The sequence below is a fragment of the Branchiostoma lanceolatum genome, chromosome 7, assembly GCF_035083965.1.
Source record: "Branchiostoma lanceolatum isolate klBraLanc5 chromosome 7, klBraLanc5.hap2, whole genome shotgun sequence".
NCBI lineage: Eukaryota > Metazoa > Chordata > Leptocardii > Amphioxiformes > Branchiostomatidae > Branchiostoma > Branchiostoma lanceolatum.
Window position 1 is genome coordinate 23,725,271 of NC_089728.1, and position 17,631 is coordinate 23,742,901.

General features: G+C 43.5%; 1 protein-coding gene across 1 annotated transcript in view; it reads right to left on the bottom strand.

Moving 5' to 3' along the window:
• Nucleotides 1–418: 418 nt before the first annotated feature.
• LOC136438750 (uncharacterized) overlaps nucleotides 419–17,631 on the bottom strand; it is a 40,557-nt gene continuing 23,344 nt past the window's right edge. The window contains exons 20-50 of the mRNA XM_066433663.1: nucleotides 17,070–17,301; nucleotides 16,509–16,715; nucleotides 16,072–16,177; nucleotides 15,750–15,866; nucleotides 15,430–15,597; nucleotides 15,052–15,200; nucleotides 14,719–14,844; nucleotides 14,477–14,615; nucleotides 13,953–14,139; nucleotides 13,234–13,445; nucleotides 12,749–12,861; nucleotides 12,266–12,385; nucleotides 10,668–10,796; nucleotides 10,149–10,367; nucleotides 9,718–9,855; nucleotides 9,386–9,563; nucleotides 8,919–9,060; nucleotides 8,431–8,558; nucleotides 8,112–8,242; nucleotides 7,401–7,548; nucleotides 6,732–6,892; nucleotides 6,183–6,426; nucleotides 5,882–6,045; nucleotides 5,076–5,615; nucleotides 4,469–4,655; nucleotides 3,933–4,123; nucleotides 3,378–3,486; nucleotides 2,728–2,920; nucleotides 2,488–2,500; nucleotides 1,952–2,156; nucleotides 419–1,447 (exon numbers count right to left, since the gene is read on the bottom strand). Coding sequence (XP_066289760.1) covers nucleotides 1,173–1,447; nucleotides 1,952–2,156; nucleotides 2,488–2,500; nucleotides 2,728–2,920; nucleotides 3,378–3,486; nucleotides 3,933–4,123; nucleotides 4,469–4,655; nucleotides 5,076–5,615; nucleotides 5,882–6,045; nucleotides 6,183–6,426; nucleotides 6,732–6,892; nucleotides 7,401–7,548; nucleotides 8,112–8,242; nucleotides 8,431–8,558; nucleotides 8,919–9,060; nucleotides 9,386–9,563; nucleotides 9,718–9,855; nucleotides 10,149–10,367; nucleotides 10,668–10,796; nucleotides 12,266–12,385; nucleotides 12,749–12,861; nucleotides 13,234–13,445; nucleotides 13,953–14,139; nucleotides 14,477–14,615; nucleotides 14,719–14,844; nucleotides 15,052–15,200; nucleotides 15,430–15,597; nucleotides 15,750–15,866; nucleotides 16,072–16,177; nucleotides 16,509–16,715; nucleotides 17,070–17,301 — 5,371 coding nt within the window. The 3' untranslated portion in view covers nucleotides 419–1,172. The remainder of the gene's footprint in view (nucleotides 1,448–1,951; nucleotides 2,157–2,487; nucleotides 2,501–2,727; nucleotides 2,921–3,377; nucleotides 3,487–3,932; nucleotides 4,124–4,468; nucleotides 4,656–5,075; nucleotides 5,616–5,881; nucleotides 6,046–6,182; nucleotides 6,427–6,731; nucleotides 6,893–7,400; nucleotides 7,549–8,111; nucleotides 8,243–8,430; nucleotides 8,559–8,918; nucleotides 9,061–9,385; nucleotides 9,564–9,717; nucleotides 9,856–10,148; nucleotides 10,368–10,667; nucleotides 10,797–12,265; nucleotides 12,386–12,748; nucleotides 12,862–13,233; nucleotides 13,446–13,952; nucleotides 14,140–14,476; nucleotides 14,616–14,718; nucleotides 14,845–15,051; nucleotides 15,201–15,429; nucleotides 15,598–15,749; nucleotides 15,867–16,071; nucleotides 16,178–16,508; nucleotides 16,716–17,069; nucleotides 17,302–17,631) is intronic.

Genomic DNA, 17,631 nt, shown 5'->3' on the forward strand with positions numbered 1-17,631 from the left:
GACATTTGGCAGGTGAGTAGCGGTTGTGGGAAGGTAGGTAAAGTTGCAAAAATATTACCTCTTGTTATCTCGTCAGTTGTATACAAAAGCTCAAAATTCGTTTAGCTGAAAATTCGGCAGCTGCTCTGCTGAGTTGAAACGTATCGTCTTCTTGTCACATTTCTCTGCCATGTAGTGCGCTTGCGCTCAGCTTTGTTATCACAGTGCTGGTGCGTTACAGAGGCTCCGAGTAGCCCATGAAGATGCCCATAAAATGCTAATTTGCTAACCCATGTCTACCAAATACTGCAAGCGTGAAAGTTCCGTCAGGTACTACTATAGATTTAACTTTCTTTTGCTTCAATTGAATAATTCATCGGTCGATGTTCCTGTCTTTCTCAATTGCATATACCACATGGTAAAGTATGAGATAAGACTGTTCTTGTGCAGATGATACGTATGTCACATACCATCGAATGCTTTATTCATCAAGACATCGACCATTACAACTGCTGTTACGGATCAATATATCATGAATGATTGTATATTCATGAACAAATTTTAGTTGAAATTTGCCAGTGAAACTTTCACTACATCATTTGGTTTACTTTTCTGTACCACTCCATGGCTCAAGGGTATAGAATTGTACTATCTCTCAGTGTCAGTCTACAACAAATCATTAGTAGCTAATACAATACAACTCAGAAGCAATAAACATTGTCTAGACATCGATCGATACAATAATATGCCATCCAGTGTCCTCCTAGAAAAAATGCTATTGAAAGATAAGTACAATTCATTGAAAGCATGTGCAACTTATAACGAAGAAAGAATTGAATTTCTCAATAATTCAGATATCAAAGTGTAAGACTAGCTAAAGTGCACACATCACCCAAGACAAGTAGAAAGACGTTTCATGTTCTTATGTCATGCCCTTACACAATTTATGTCTATCTAGGCTAATACACATATTGATATAATTCCAGGCAAAAAAAACCCACGCAACATAAAGACTTAAGAGCCATGTGTAGCTGTATGCCCCCATTGTGTCTTCTACATTATACAGATTGGTATCTAAGCGAAACTAGATTAATGTTACTGGCCAGTGATCGTATACAACGTTTTGCTTTACTTTGGACCTGCCACAATTGTTCTGTTGGGTAATTAACTTTGACTTTTTTGTGTCCTTTCTTTTACCCACTGCCTAGATAGGACAGCACGAAACTCCCAGTCGTGCACAGCCCGGCTTGGTTGACAGCAGTGATGACGACATGATGCTCTTTGTTGCTGTCCACGCCGTCCAGACGCATCTCGGTCTTCTCTGTTTCTCTCCACTGCGTGACGTCAGTTCCGGATGCCCTGGTTCCCATGGAAACCTCGTATACGAGGGAGGAGTTACTGAGGAACACGCCTGTCCAGTCGAACACCATCACTCCCCGCTGGGGCCACCAGCTCCGGAACCTGTTTCCTGTGGACAGGAACGAACATATTCATCAATGTAGAAACGAAAATACGATGCAGATATGCCATATATATATCCTGATTATGTTCTTTTCTCACAAACATTCAACTCCACCATAAGTGTAACACATACTTCATAAGAACTAAGTTAGAACTGCTACTATCTTATGTAGGGTTGGTATGGTGATGGTCAAGTGAGTAGAGCGTTTGTATTTCATTCGGTAGGTCGTAAGTTCGATCCCCAAGCGAGTATGTATTGCAAATACTGTTTTCTCCAATCAGCACCCAGCATTTGGGAATAAAACTCCAAACAAGTAAACGAGCCCCATGAAGTGCTGCTTGCATTAAGTTTTGTGGTCCAAGAGTTGGGCGCCACCTTATGCACAATGACATGGGACGGACTTTAATTTAACTTTAGTATGGTGTAAGGCACTACTTACTTAATTGAAAGTAAGTATTCTAAACCCATTTGAAAAACCGATAATGTAACAAACCCTGGGACAGAACTTACCCATTACCAGCGGTCGCTCCATCTCCACATAAATGTCTGAGGTGACGTCATCACTGACCATGCCCCCATGATTGACAGCTCTGACGTGTACGTTATACCTGTTGTAGCCGTGCAGCTGGAGCCCTGAGAGGGTTGCGTGAGTCTGTCCGGTCAGACCAACATCGATCCAAGGGAAGTCATTCAAACCAGGACCAGTCACACGGCACTGTCAGGGAAAGCAAGATACATAGATTTAGAATATTAATAGGAGACATTCTATGACAAAATAAAGCTAGTGAAATTTTGCTTAGTCTACAGCCATGTTAGAAACATTGCTTCAATTAAAGATCCCGTTAAGTACGTGGTTGACAGTTTGTTAAGAATTGAGTGAAGCTACTTGACAGGGCCTAGATATGTTTTTCGTTACCTGATAATTCCGTATGCCAGTTACATCAAAGAACCCTTCCCATGACAGGTGGATGACGTCATTAGTCATTAGTAGACTGATGGAAGGCGCGGGACGGGTAGTAGGACTGGGGCTCACTCATTGTCTCTACAATGGCGTGGTCACTGGTACAAAGGGAACAAACAAGTCAAATACTCGTGGCTGAACAAAATCTTTTCCTTTCACAATTTGTGTTTAGTTACCGGTCTAAGATTCACTCATGCTGTGCTGTTCGATGAATACTTAAATTGTAGAAATGACTAAGTTAATGCTTTACTCTAAAACATGCCCAGCTGCAGCTAGCTTTGTTTTCGATATGTTGCAGAAAGCTTGTGATGTCTAGCCAGTCTACCTGTTTGGCGGCTGAGTGACAATGGTTACGCCGTCTGACGTCAAGTGTGACGTCATCCCTGCGTAGTTATGACAGCGGAGAGTGGAGTAGACAGTATCGCCGTGGGTCAGGTGACCGGAAAGGTCAAAGGTGGCGCTGTAGAGTGATGGCTGCTGGGTAAACTGCTGGACCTCTCCTGATCCTGGACTCAAACCTTGTTGCAAAGGAGAATATCCAGAAGAATAAAGGAAATTACACAAAAAGATTTTTTTCCATTTCACAAAAATATCACACAGAAAAAGAAAAGAAATAGACTCGGAGAACTGATACAAACGTAAACCACGGATATATTTTCAAATTCATGATACAGATTACGATGGAATATTCATGAAATTGAAACAAAACTTAAAATTACAACGTGAGTATACGTAATATGCATCATATGAAATCATAGATTGATGACAAATGGCGAAAAAGTATGACAGAATTAACATCCGACTAAAATTAATATGACAGAAATATTGACAAATAAATGCGACAGAATCAGTAGCAAACAAAAAAGCTCAGGAAGTTAATCAGTGTTTGAAAAGTCACTTAATCAGAACAGATAAATTATGAGCACACAGTTTTGTCCGGATTAGTATAACAGAAGCAAGTCAACTCAGCCTCACCTAACGCTACTTCACAGAAATCCACTCCACTCTCGTCATCAGTGACGTTCCAGCGGAGTGTGATGACGTCAGACTGTTGGAAGTCCACGTCTTCTTCATCACCGCCGTCCTGACGGAAACAGACGTTCAAGTTTGATGATGTGTGATGGGTACTTTATACAAGAGGCTCGGTCCCTGACTCAGGGTGCCAATACCAATTAAAGAAATGAAGGCATTTTTTCAGGTCATGTCAGTGAACTTTCCCCAAGTCTGTTTAATTTGCAAGTCTTACATCCATGCCGTAGAGACTAAAACCTGGCTGAATCGGTGATTATGCCGGTAGAGATCCCATAAGGAGTCCCTAAATTTAAGAATATTCCCATTATAAAGTTTCCACTTTTCAACTTCGATTCATTCCATACTAGATAACGTGAAAATTGGGATTCATTGATTGGAGACCAGCCTAACACAATCCGAGCAACCTGATCACGACCGCTGACGAAAGAGACTCTGACCAAAATCTTTACCGGTAGAATCGGCGATTTTGCCGGATGTAATATGTGACATATGTGATACCTTGATTACGGAGATAACAGGAGGTGTCAGGTCCACCAGGATTGGGTCCGAGTACACAACAGAACGGAGAGCGGCCTCGTTTTCAGCCACGACTGTCACGTGAACAAAGGAACCGTGATTCAGTCTCGCGTCTTCATTTTGCGCATGCGTGTTTCTTCCAACGGTCTTGAAGTCTTGTAGCTGAGTTCCACCTACAGATATTGAAAATAACAACGACAATACCAATACATTATGTCATTTAGAGTGAGAGACAGTTTCCGCGTGTAGTTGAAGTTTGAAAGCGAGGTCTATGTTTAATGAAAGTTGCCCCAAAATGATTTCAATCATTGCATATCTTTATCAAGCTGACAAGATCTAGGCAGGTTAATTTGGTATGTATCTATATACAAGCAACGGAGCAAAGGCCCTAAAAGCTTTTCTAAAAATTCTCACAAAACATGAAATTTCCTTTAGTATGGTAGTCGTAGTAAGGACATCCAAATATGCAACTATAGGGTACCGTGTAATAAATGATATAATCACGAACACATCTTCACCTCTAACTGTGCCGATAGCCCAGCTGTAGTCGACTATCGGACTCTCTGTGTCCACAAAGTCCCAGGCGGCGTGCACGGAGGTCCAGCCGGGCGCCAGGCTGGTCTCCAGGTGGACGGGGCTGGTCAGCTGGTTGGTCGGGTTTGGGTTGGCTGGAGGAAGGCGGGACCCAAGCCTCATCTCCTGGACCTAGAAATACAATTTATGACCATAGGTGTCTGTGCTTACCCGACATACACACTACTGGAAAGGGTTTCAGTCCCGCGTTCATTGTAGTTGTCTTAAAGGGCTAGAAGTATTTAACCGGTACAATGAACCCGGAAAGAAGGTTCATAGCGTTTGCCCTCTCTGCAACGACCAGTGAAAGAGTAGCTCAACTGTTTGATGCATTCATTTGAACTAATCTGGCTCGAGATGACTGTCAATTTCTGTCTGTGGTATTGTATTATCAGGCTGTGTAAGGGCTTCCAAGTTGGACCTTCGTCAGTCTCTGCGCTTGGTCTTGGCAATTAAAATACAGACATTGTCATTAGTCCAGGAAGAGATATGGAAATGATAACTCTTCAAGGACACGCTAACGAGTGACATCAAAAGAGTGGCTGATCCTACCTTCACATCGTCCACGGCGATCCCGCTCCAAGGCCCCACAGACCCGATGACTACTTCAGACACCCCCTCCACAGCCGTGAAGTAGAACACGTGCTTGTGCCACGTGATGTTCCTGTACACGTGTAGCTCCGCCCCCTCCAGGTGGGACGGGCGCTGGTACAGTTTGAACATGCGGTGCATGCCGGGACCGATGACGTACCCCTCCTGCGCCACCACTGGTGTGTTGGAGGGGAAGACGGGAGAGGCGTGGAGCGTCAGGCGGTGTCTTTCCCCCGGGCTGGTCAGGATGAGTTGTGAGATGGACCCGTGCAGCAGGAGGTAGGACACCCCGTGGTGAGACACAGTAGTAGAGGGGGACATCACGGCCGCTACACCGGAGATGTTCCAGCGGGCTGGCTTTCCGTTGTCTGCCGTTAAACTAGTGTTACTGACATCGTCGTCTGATACAAGACTGCTGTTATAAGCACTACCGCTGCCTGTTGTAAGGGTGGGGTTTCCTGTCGTCCCGCTGTCCGCTGTAAGGTTGGAGTTTGCAGAACTCTAAACAGCACAAACATAAAAACAATCGTCCCAAAGTACTGAAAAACATTTGTACAGTTCTTTCTGTGAAAATTTGCACAAACTTTGTGAAACATAACTACGTTCTACCATAATGGAGTCGTTGCTGCACAACTTGCCGAAACAATATATATCAATTCTCTGTACATGTTTAATGCATTTTATCTTTATTTTGTCCATTCCTACTCTACCTTTTTTCATATGCATTGATGCTTCTATCGTTATCAATCTACAATTGCCTCACTGACCTGGATATTTTCGAATGACGGGTTACCCAGCAGGTTTGGTCCGAAGTCAAACTTGCTCAACACTTCCGGTGGAGTAGTGTCCACCAGTATCCCGTCAGACATTGCGGGTGATGACGTCAGTCCGGCAGCATCCACAGCGTTCACCGTGGAGTAGTACTTTGTACCTGTAGAAATCATCATCTCCGTCGACAACTTTGAAGGAATATCTTTTCCATGTGCTAATCGCAAGTCTACATACCAGATAGTCACAAATTATAATATCATGTGAAAGATGATAAGTACGGTACCGCAACTCTCTTACCGTCTGTAAGTGAAAGTGAAATCTCCTTCATTTCGGAAAGTCTCAGTCCCACATCTGTACAAGTCAGGATATCGTCTGTCCCAGGCGTGGAGCCGACACACCACACATAGTGGTGGATGTAAGACTGGAGATCGGAGAAGCCATGCCAGCTAGCGGCCACGTGAGAACTGCAGTTCTGATAGTCCATGTCGTGAATGTCCAGGCCGTCATAAACTACTCCTGCTGACGGAGCCTCTGTGTCCACCTAGTGGTAGGTAAAGAAGACACGACGAGAAAGTATTCTTAAAGTTCCTCACATGTGCTATCCCCCAAAGAGTATGAAAATGTCCTCGCTACTGAAAAGAGGAACTATAATAGACATGTCCTTGGTACTGAAGAGATCATCCTAATGCCACGTATGCGAGAATAGAAGGCTTCTCATCATCATCGTGTGCTTGTTTACCTAGCTGTGCCTCTAGATGCACTGACTGTGCAGAAACATAGATCTGTCATAAATATTTGATAATATATTCTACAAATGTAGTATCTGACGTCAGGGACAGTACTGACCAGAAAGCCGTCGGAGCTGACTGTAGTGTGTAAGCCGGCATGACTGTAGGCACGGACGTTACTGAAGTACTTCACACCGGACTGTAGAGTCAAACCGTCTATCAGAACTTCACTCGTGGTGCTTGAGATGTTATAACTGCTGTACGGAACAATATCCTCCCCTGTACAGAGTGAAATTCAGTTGACCAGTGATATAGAAGTTATATTCATTTGATAACATTACCCATTTACATTACACATTCACAAGTGGGTTATTGCCACTCGTGTAATACTTCAAAGTAATTTTAGAATACTTCAAATAGTATACATACAGTGTAACATTATATGCATACATATACATTTGTGATGATATGCTATAGAATAGAAAAAGAACAATACATGAACTACTGGAAGTGTTTACAATAATGACACGAATAGATAACGCCAACTTGGTTCCTTAGCTTTTTTATTCATCTTATTTTTAGTTTTTCGAATTTTTTTTTGGTCTTTAGATTTTCCTGTAAATGTTGCTTTTAAACGGTCCCGGATGTACCAACTTTTGGATATATCTATCAATGTCAATGTCCTATATTAATTTGTTATAAAATATTCAGAGTTCAATATACAGTATACGTAGGTATACAACCATAGGAATTTCAACGTTGCCCTAGTGCTTTACAAACCACGTACCTCCTGGAAAACTACTCAAAGACACTTGGAAGTACGCAGCACCAACTTCCGGTTCCTGGAACACATTCCCCCAGCCTACCGCCACACGGGAAGCGTCTGTGGTGACGTCAGTGTCCTCCGTATAACCGACGTCTGGGATGTCTTCTACCTACATTCAATTACCCATACAACATCAGACTCCTTTCCGTGTGCACTTGTAGCATAAACCAGTTAATGCAAGCTTTACATGTATATGGCCTCTGCGGTTCAATATTGACCATGGCAAAACCCCTAATTCACATCAGCCCTCCAGTATCAGCTAAGCTTTCACAGTCCTGTAATATAAGCATTAAGTTAAGGAATAAAACATAACAAGATACTTTGTTTCTAAGTATGTTAATCATAACCCTTTTCAGGTATTGAAGATGACTGCTTTACTTCCTTTTTCAGGTACTGTCCTGACTATTTTGGTTATGATCCACTCCATTAATGTAGTCCAAATGTTTTCTTCTCTTTTGTATAATACTTTCTGCGAAAGACATGCTAGCGATTCTGTTTTTATCTACCATACTTTGATAAACAAACATTTGTGTTACGTATAAACATGCTCCTAAAATTCGCGAAACAACTATAAATTGTCAACTCTTTGTCCGTTTTTTCTGAAACTAAATATTTACTATTTCCCTCATGGCTATGTGTATTAGAAGATATTGACTATCACCTAGGCCTAACCTTCTTTGACCTGGACACAGCTGGAGGCGTGAAGTCTGTGATGACGCCGTCTGAGTGGAAGTCCAGATAGACGTCACTGCTGTACCAGGCTCGCACGTGGAACACGTATCGGACGTGTGGTTCTACTTGTACTAGAAAAATAATTTTTTTTCTTGAAACGCATCGTTGATGGACAAAGGTTTACTACAATCGTTCTGGTACTATCAGTAAAACACACAGTGACTGAATGATCATGTGATGGAAGAACCAGATGTTCATGGTATTACAAAGTTAAATCAAAATATTGATTGCCAACTGGGTTTCATTTATTTCTACCTACGTCTATCCCGTCTGAGGCTCAGCACGGCTGAAGTTCTCAGTCCCACGTCGTACCAGATCCTGTCGTTAGTTAGATCAAACAGCCCGGTACCTGCTGCCTTACCCTCCTGTCCTGCACTCCACTCAAACCTGAAATCATATTCATGTTAGTATTCAGACATGCACTGAACCCAATGTCTTTGCAATTCATCGGCAAAGTAAGGGCTTTATCGCTGTTGATATCATTAACGCAACGCAAAAGTGATCGCATGTTAATAATTGGATGATGTTTTAGCTAGTTCTAATGGTTAAAACTGCCCTTCGTCGTACGATATCAGACGGAAAACGTCCTTAGGATAGTCATGTTTGTCTGTACAAAACCAACTGTCTTGTTACGGAAAAGACTGTCTTCGATTTTTGTCGGCAGTTGGCTTTGCCAAGGTTTGCTTATAAATGACTACCACATCAAAATCGTTCGACGGGGAACTACGAATATTACCACGCCGTTACCTTAGAACCGGTATACCCCCCGATAATGTCTCCCATCTGGCGGCCAGCGTGCATTGCGACAGTGTGACGTCAGTGTCTGGTGCTGTCCAACTGCGCATGTCCGTCAGGTCGTACACAAGAACCTGCTGATACTCTGTACGGTCTGAGGATGGGTAGATAGAAATGTGTCAGATGTCGGGTTAAAGAATATTCAACTTGCAATCCGTGCAAATGAATTAAAATATCGTCAGACCGACTATCTAGTATATCTATATTTAATTGCTATACATACAAGCACGTTTGGTAATAGATAGTACCTCTAGTTTTAGTCAAGACACGCAGCTGGCATTAAGCGTGAAGGGCATCAGTACACGCCATTTGAAGAAAAATCTACATTCATGCATCATGAAAAAGAGAGATCTTCTAGCAAAATTTGTTGGAAGAAGTATTGTGATAGGGTGCACGTCGATGACTGTAAGAAAACTAACTTGTGACGTTGTGACATCCGGCAAGAAGTGGATCACATTTCTGGTTCTGCGGTGCGCATGTGCAGTCCCCCTCACAGGAGTGTACGTCACACCGCCTGACCAATGACAGGAGGCCGCTGTGTGGGTTTGAGGGTACCGCTTCGAGAGCTTCATGGGCCACAACACTCTGTAATCCGACCTGTTCGACGGAAGAACATCATTTTCACAATCAATATCAAATGTTTTGTCATAGCGTTTTAGATATAACATAATATAACATTAAAAAAATGATATAAGAAAACATACAACATCACCATGCCCTCACTGCGCCGCTGAAGAGTCTGTAAGAGTACCTTGTTCACTGCCCAGAGTGTGACATAGATGTGCTCCCTGTCAGCCAGGTCCCGTGTGATGTTCACTACAAACACTTGGACCGCGCCTTCGTCTTCATGAGACGGGCCGTCCTGGTGAGGGAGCACCACACAGCCTCTCTGGGGAAAAGTTTGTCAAGGATTAATACCAGTTCATAAGATTCTACTGATATTCGCTACAATGATATCGCCCTCTCGTGATGTTGTAACAATACAATGTACCTGTAAATCAAGAAACTGTGTTGTGCCTGTGCTAAAGTCACTCCACCTGATCAACGACTAGCAAGTAAATGTAGCATGAAAATTGATTGCGCTTTCTTCTCCGTCTCCTCGGTATCTTCTTTTAGTTATTAATTCATGTACAACATTCATAACAAATGTATCTTATACTATATCATGTTCAGGAAACTCACCGTGAGGTCTGTGCCACCAAACGTGGATCCGATAGTGACGTGATAGTTGTTGATCCCGGTGTGCATGTCTGTGAAGCCGAGCCAGGCCAGCCTGACGTGAGGAGGGACGGGGCCGTCCTGCTGGTAGTACGTCATCCAACCGTCACGCTGCCGCCATAACTGGGCAGCGTGGTGGGTCTGTACGGCCAGCATGCCCGCTGTGGGAGGGGTGGAGTCCACCTGGGGAGGGGGGCATCAGCATGGACGGAACGATGGTTTTAGATACATGTATAATCTGCCATGGGCTCTTACTGGAAATTTATTTCATTCCTAATTTTCGTAAATGCATGCTCCTTTGCAGCTAGAATAATGGCAAAACGTAAGAGTGAAACGTTTGGAAAATAAACGACAGACGAGTATTTGTTAATAGATCGAAGACAAAACTGATTTTAACTCTACTTTGAAGATCGTCAAAACGACGTATGTGAAAAAATTGTTGAAGATCTTAGTTAATAGCAGCATCAGTCTACCAAACCCTACCAGAAGCCCGTGAGTCTGCCCTGACGTGCACAGCTCGGCGCCGTTACAGGCCACCAGCCGTACGTAGTAGGTGTCTCCGTCATGTAACGACAGGCTGGTGAACCGGTAGTCTCGGGCGGACCCAGCGATCTAAAGTTTGAAAAAAAGACAACCGTTTTAATATTGGTGTTGGGATGTGAAAGAAATCATCCTGAAAAGAAGCAAAACAAGAGTCCGTAGGACACAATTCTCCGTGAAGTATTTATAGTATGTACAAGTATTGACCCACACAAATTGCATCTCTGCTCAGTCCAAGTAGTGTTTTAGAGCAAGTAAAGAAACTGAGTGTTTGTTTATCTTTTTCTTTCAATACAGGAGTGGTCAACCTGCTGAAAAGTATGTTTTTACAGCATGGCACAGATGGGATCTAGAAATTCCGGGAAAAGTCACAAAGTTAGATCTAGATGGCCCCTTTTCAATTATCAACGAACCATTCAGCCTTACAAGTTACAACTAAGATGCATCAGAAATCACAAATATGCAGTAAATCCTCTTTCCACAATTTATTGCAGGCCAGCCTGATCTATAGCTATCAAGCTATTTGCAATAAAAAAGGCAAATCTATATTATCGTAACATTTCACGAAGGTCAAAGGTCACCGGATCTAACCACCCGGAAGTGACACTGGCGCGCGCACTTTTCTGAGAGATATTTCTCAACAATCTTTCATCCCCTGTGTAAACTTTTTACATTGTCACAGTCTCCGTATTATAAACTACAAGTGTGGTAAGTTTGAAGGTCCAGAGATTTGCCATTTTCACACTGTGCGTAAAAATACATCGTCCGTCCCGTGCGCACATACTGTATGCGAGTTGCGAGGGACACGGCATACTTAATACACAGACTGGAGCTCATTTGGCACATGTTCGCAGCTAAAACTCACAATTCCCGTTGCCGCATTGGTATGTAACTTGGTATATCGTTTCCTAGGTTGCGTGTGGTGATGCACGTTGTCTATTTTTCAATGTAACAGTGACTACACGATCACAGCAGGTTGGAAAGAATTATACCCCGTATCTGCCTGAAGTATTCTACTCAAGCGGAACGGATTATAGCACGGTGTCTACGGCAGGGCAGTGGGACATAGCATTAATTATAGGGGTGCAATTACAGTATTGCATTTACGATAAAAGTAGTTACGGTGTAACTAAGACATCGTGCATCACCACACCCAACCAGGCACACTATATGCCAAGTTACACACCGATACGACGACGGGATCGTGAGTTATAGCTGCGAACGCGCAAGCAAAAGCAATCCCAATACCCCAGAAGGAGGTCACACCTCCTTCCCGGAGTAATAAACGGTTTAAAACGTTCATTGTGTTAGCCAAAAGGTTAGTATTAACTGTTATTTCGATCTTTGGGGCGATCACATTCGTCGCACGATAGCAAACAGTGAACATTTTGAGATAAACGTGTTTACAAGTGTCGGACAAATATCAGCTATTTCGTTACAGAAAAGGCTGTCTTAGATCCTTTCCATGGGAGGGGTTCCGTCACAGCTTGTATGACAATCCTACGACGACCATCAAAATGGCACGACGACCACGCCGTTACCTCCACAGGCTCCATGTCCGCCCCCGCCTGGTGGTGAGTGAAGACTGACAGGTGCTGCCGCTCGATGGAGCTCTCGGGGTCAACGACCTCCCACCTCACGGACAGGGTGGTTCTCCACACCTGGGGACAATGGAAACAAAACGTGATACATTTCTACTAATTTTCAAGACAACTACTTATTTTTCTCCGATGCAAAAAACACCGGCCCACAAGAGGTACATAATTGCAATACAATTCATTCCAATACAACACAAAACAATGTGAGACAATTCAATGCAATAAAATGCATGCAATGCAATACGATAACTCGTGCAATACACAGGGTCCAATATATGCATGTATTTGCCTGTCCCCTCTCATGATTATGATGTATCATCAGATAAAAGTATACCTTTATATGACAGAAAGTACTTTATGTTTAATTCTTATCATTTTGAAACGATTTGATTACAACAAAGTACCTGAGTATGAACAACAAAGTACCTGAGTATCAGGAACAATGGACCCCTGTGTCAGATCAAACTGTGGTTCCATCAACATCACTGGCGGAGACTCGTCAATACGGAAACCGTGTGACGTTCTCTCAACGTACAAGCCTGAAGAAATCAAGTCATCTCATAATTTAGATATTCAAGCAGACATGTCCGGGTGGCAAAATGCCAGCTAAGACTATGTTCTACAGCCAAGGAAGTCGTAGTGTCCACTTAGATACAGTCTTGACCGGTAGTTGATTTTGCCACCGACAAGTTGGCTTTGAGATTATTTCTTTTGACCATAACGAACCATAGGCATGTTTCCCATGTATCCAAAGTCCACTGAATGATTAGAGTAATATTTCAAATTCATTACTCTAGGTCAGTCTCGTTACATCTACATCTGAATGTAATTGGCCCAGTGCTTCGTGATTATATTTTTTAGACGAAATGAGTAATCAGCCTCTATTTTACATCATAACAAAATCAACAGACCTGCTTTGTTGTAGGCTCTGACTGTGACGTACACGGTTTGGTTGAGTGGAAGAGGAGGATCCAGTTGGGAGATGTGGACCAGCTCCGTCAGATGTAGCCGTGTGGTGCTGTACACGTCATCTCCGCCAGGGGTCGTGCCTGCACGCCACTCGTAGTGGGACAATCCGGAGTGTGGGTCGTGGAAGCCGAACCAGTGGGCGCCTAGAGTCGTCCTAATAATGACAATGGGTGATTAGCTGAAGCACAACGTATGCCATAAGGTTATTGTAAATGCCGCTAGACTTGATGTAGAAGTAAGGCAAGGACTAGTTATAAACCTACTTATAAACCATGGTGGGAAGGTGGATTTGTGGTCAGGGTTAATTGTTGAATCAGAACACGGAGATATTTAGTCCAAATCCATGAAAGGTCCCGATGGCACTTAACACCAAGTTCCTCACTTGACTCTGGCTCTGCCGCTAGGGACGTCTTTCGTGCAAGACTTTAAAGCGAGGTCCCGTGTTTAAGGAAAGTCTCACCTCGTGCACGTGAAAGAACACATCACACTAATTGAAAAAGAGTAGGGGTCCTTCCAGGTGTGGGTGAATCAAATAAAACTTTCGGGATGTGAAGCTTGTACTCTTAAGTATTGACCAAGTCTGTTTCTCCAGGAAGCGGTTTAACGGGTATGCAATAAAAACAGATAAACAAACAAACAAACAAACAATAAACAAACCTACCTTGATGCTTGGAAGCGGCTGTCCATATCACCCACCCCGTCATACACCACCCCCGGGGCGGGCGGGGAGTTGTCTGTGATGACGCCATCAGAGCAGACAGACGTACAGAGGTCTGCTGCGTTACAGGCTGTTACTGTGACGTAATACTTCTTCCCAGGGACAAGACCGAGATGACTCGCAGAAACGTCTGCAGTTTACAATAAAATATCCGGAATTGTATTAGGTCGATGAAGGTTATACATCTAGGTGATAAGGTATTTAATGATGGTCTCAGGCGAAAGGTAGTGGATGCACTTAGAAAGGTATGACCATTTTCAAAGTCAATCTTATCCGGTTGAGTCCCTTTCGGATTGTTTATGATTATAGTACCTGTGGTTGTGCATGGTTATAGTAGGTTCTCTAAACGCCTCTATCCACGTCACAAAAGTACATCAGTTAAGAACCTCTGTATCAAATTAGTAATATCATTGAAATTGTGTCTTAAGGCACAGATGATTTTCATCTTTAGCATTTTGATGTTTTACCAGTGAGTAAGCCAACATGTTCAGCTTCCATGACGTCATCATATCCGGGACATGTGCCCACACTCCACCCGTAGCCCATAATGGCGGTGTGAGCATCATGGAATCCTGCCCAGCTGGCGTGCAGCGTGTCCAGCTCAGTCTACCGGGAAACAAAAGCCATGTCATGTATGTAATAAATTTAAGCAAAGGATGTGAGTTGCCATTGTTTTTCGGGTGTTTTTAACTCCTTTTTTCCAAAATACCTGAAAGTCTGCATCTTGGCCCGGTGATGGAAGCCCGTCATAGACGACCCCGGGTTCAGGCGGCGAGCTGTCTACCACAGTCGGCCATGACACCGCCATCACCGACAGCCCCGCTCCGTTATATGCCTGGAGGTCATATTGCACAACGATGAAACAGCTTTAGGAAATTTGAATATTGAGGGAATCGTGAATCTTTTTCAATTGTTGACATCAGCAGAATGTGTCGATTGATATTTGAAAACACTCTGCGTAACAAAGACTTGACTTCCTTCCACTCGTCTGCTAATTTTGATTAAACTAAAGGTTTGTGTTTTAATTGATACACAGACGTACCTTGACAGACACAAAGTAGACATGTCCCTCCTGCAGCTGTAGATCCAGTGCTGGGTCTGACACGGCTGCTTCAGACTCCGTTTGTGTGAACGGCATGATGTCAGCGTGACCCGGCCCGGACCCAACACTCCACTCGTAGTGAGATATACCTGATGTTACCACATATGTGAAATTCAAATCAGGCAGATCAAGTGTAGGTTCTACATGTAACGCAATACAGCAAAGCTACTGCATCTTCTTTCTAAATCTGATTGCAGCAAAGGGGTCAGAAACATGATAGTCTTTGGACAATGGGGTCAGCTAAAGTCTTCACAATGATGCCTATAGTCAGCATAATACATAGCGAATTTCTCACTAGAACACAAGTATGTCTCTTACCGCTCTCAGGGTCCAGGAAAACACCGTCCCACCTCCCCGTCACTGATGACGTAGACAGATGATAACGGCCGCCGACGTCAATCTTTGCTTCCGTTACCATGGGAACAGTGACGTCAATGGTCACACCTTGTGATACACTCGTCACAGAGAACCCAACGTAGTCGGTTGCTGGGGTTGGGGGTGTAGGGTGGAATGATTACTGTCAAATGATTTCCCAATGATCAGGTCAGCTTATAAAAACACCGTAAAAGATATCAAAAAGTTCGATGCCAAGCAGATTTTCTTCTAACTACGGAAATGATTTTTTCGATGTTATTTACCCCGGATAGTGACGTAATACGTGTGCCCTTGTTGCAGATGAAGGTGGTGCATGGCGGCCATGTTTGTGACACCCTGTTCTTTAAGATCCTTGATGTCTACACCACCGCGCGACGATCCTGCAGATGATTTAAAGTTTTATGTTTTTATGTAGCCAAATGAACATTCCATCTATTTGACATTGGGTAGCCATGAAATATATTGCTTGTTATATACCAGAAAACTTTTAGCTTCAACTATTGTAGGTTGAAAACATATTCTCGCGGTTGGGACGTCATGTGGAAATGGTTTACACACGTGACGTAGCTCAGAAAGCATAGTCACCTATTGCCAGTTCGTATTTCTGTATGCCGCTGCGGTGTGATGACATCCCATGATCCTCCACGTCAGCAAAAGAGTCCCAGAAAACATAAAGTTCAGACGTCGAGGTCTGAAAGTAGCGGTAAAGATAGAAATAATCAAGTACAGTAATAATGCGTATAACACGCAGACATCACTCAACTTGTCTGAAAACACAAGATACAGACAGGCTTACTGTTTTGGATAACTTGCAAAGGTTATCGTGACGAAAAAATTGGGAGTACCGTTATAGTTGCAAAATGCTCCAAGCTGGTCTGATCTTACATTGATAAGTATCAAGTTGAACTTGATACTTCAAACATTTACTGAATTGAATTGAAATGACATTTTGCAAAGCAGGTCAGATGATCTAAGTGCACACCTCCTGGCTAAATAGATTAAGTGAAGTTGTACAGGTGTACCTGGAAGGCCTGGTCCCTCCTGTTGACCCACACCTGTCCAGGTGAAGGCGGTGTCAGGTCCACGGTGACGCCGGTAGAACAGGTGTCTACTTCAGCCAGGGTCTGGTCAAACGTCTCAAACTGCAGGACGGTCTGGTCGGCGTGGACACAGATGTGGTACCGCCGACCGTGGCGGAGCCTAAGACCGGGTACGTTCACGAAATTATCCTGAAGCAAAGACAAAGGTAAACTTCTGTTGAAGGAGACCGAGGCTTCTCATTATATCATTTATGTCATATGGGCCTTGAAGCCGACAAAAGGCTATGTGTCACAAAGTATCGATATATTCTTACCAACATCATTTTGATCATAAGTGACAAGATCATGTAGTGTCTTTGTGTGAATTGCATTGATAAATCATGCATATCTCCCACATACTACAGAAACAGCAGGAATGACGAGCTGCCTTATGTGCCACTAGACATGGACCAAAGAAACAAACATGCAGACAAACAAACAAATAAGGTTGCGTCGACCGGTAAATATGTGAGTCGAAGTCTCTCGACCATGATGATACGTTACCTTTGTTGTGCCGCAGGCGAGTACCTCTGGGCTGCCACACTCATAGTCGGAGTAACGCAGAGCATGCTGGGGAGTTACGTAGGCCCAGTGACGTATGGAGTTGTCGGAGATGACCTTCCAGTTGTACATACCATGACGTAATGTTGGCCAGACGGCTGACGGTTTGTCAGAAGCCGGGGTGAACTCTTTATCAGGCAGTGGCCATCTTTGGTTAGTCTCTAGGTATATGTCACTGTAGACGAATGGACACGACTATCTCATAATGGCTGTTTCAAAATGGAAAGCACAATTTTGCATTTGACACCAATACAATGGCTATTTATACACGTATCCAGCACCTGGAGTCCTACTGGCAGCATTTATGGTGTTAGGTAGAAGGTTGAATTTGTTGTGTTGTGGATCGACATCGTCATCGTACTCTTTATTGTAAGTTGTGAGAGCGTGTAATTGCGGAGGTGCAGCAGCTGCCACCCGTTGTTATTGAGAAGTGTTGCGATGCTGCTGTTTGAGCATGTTCAACGCATTACCGATGGGCTCAGGTAGCTTCCAGCGCGTCACCAAA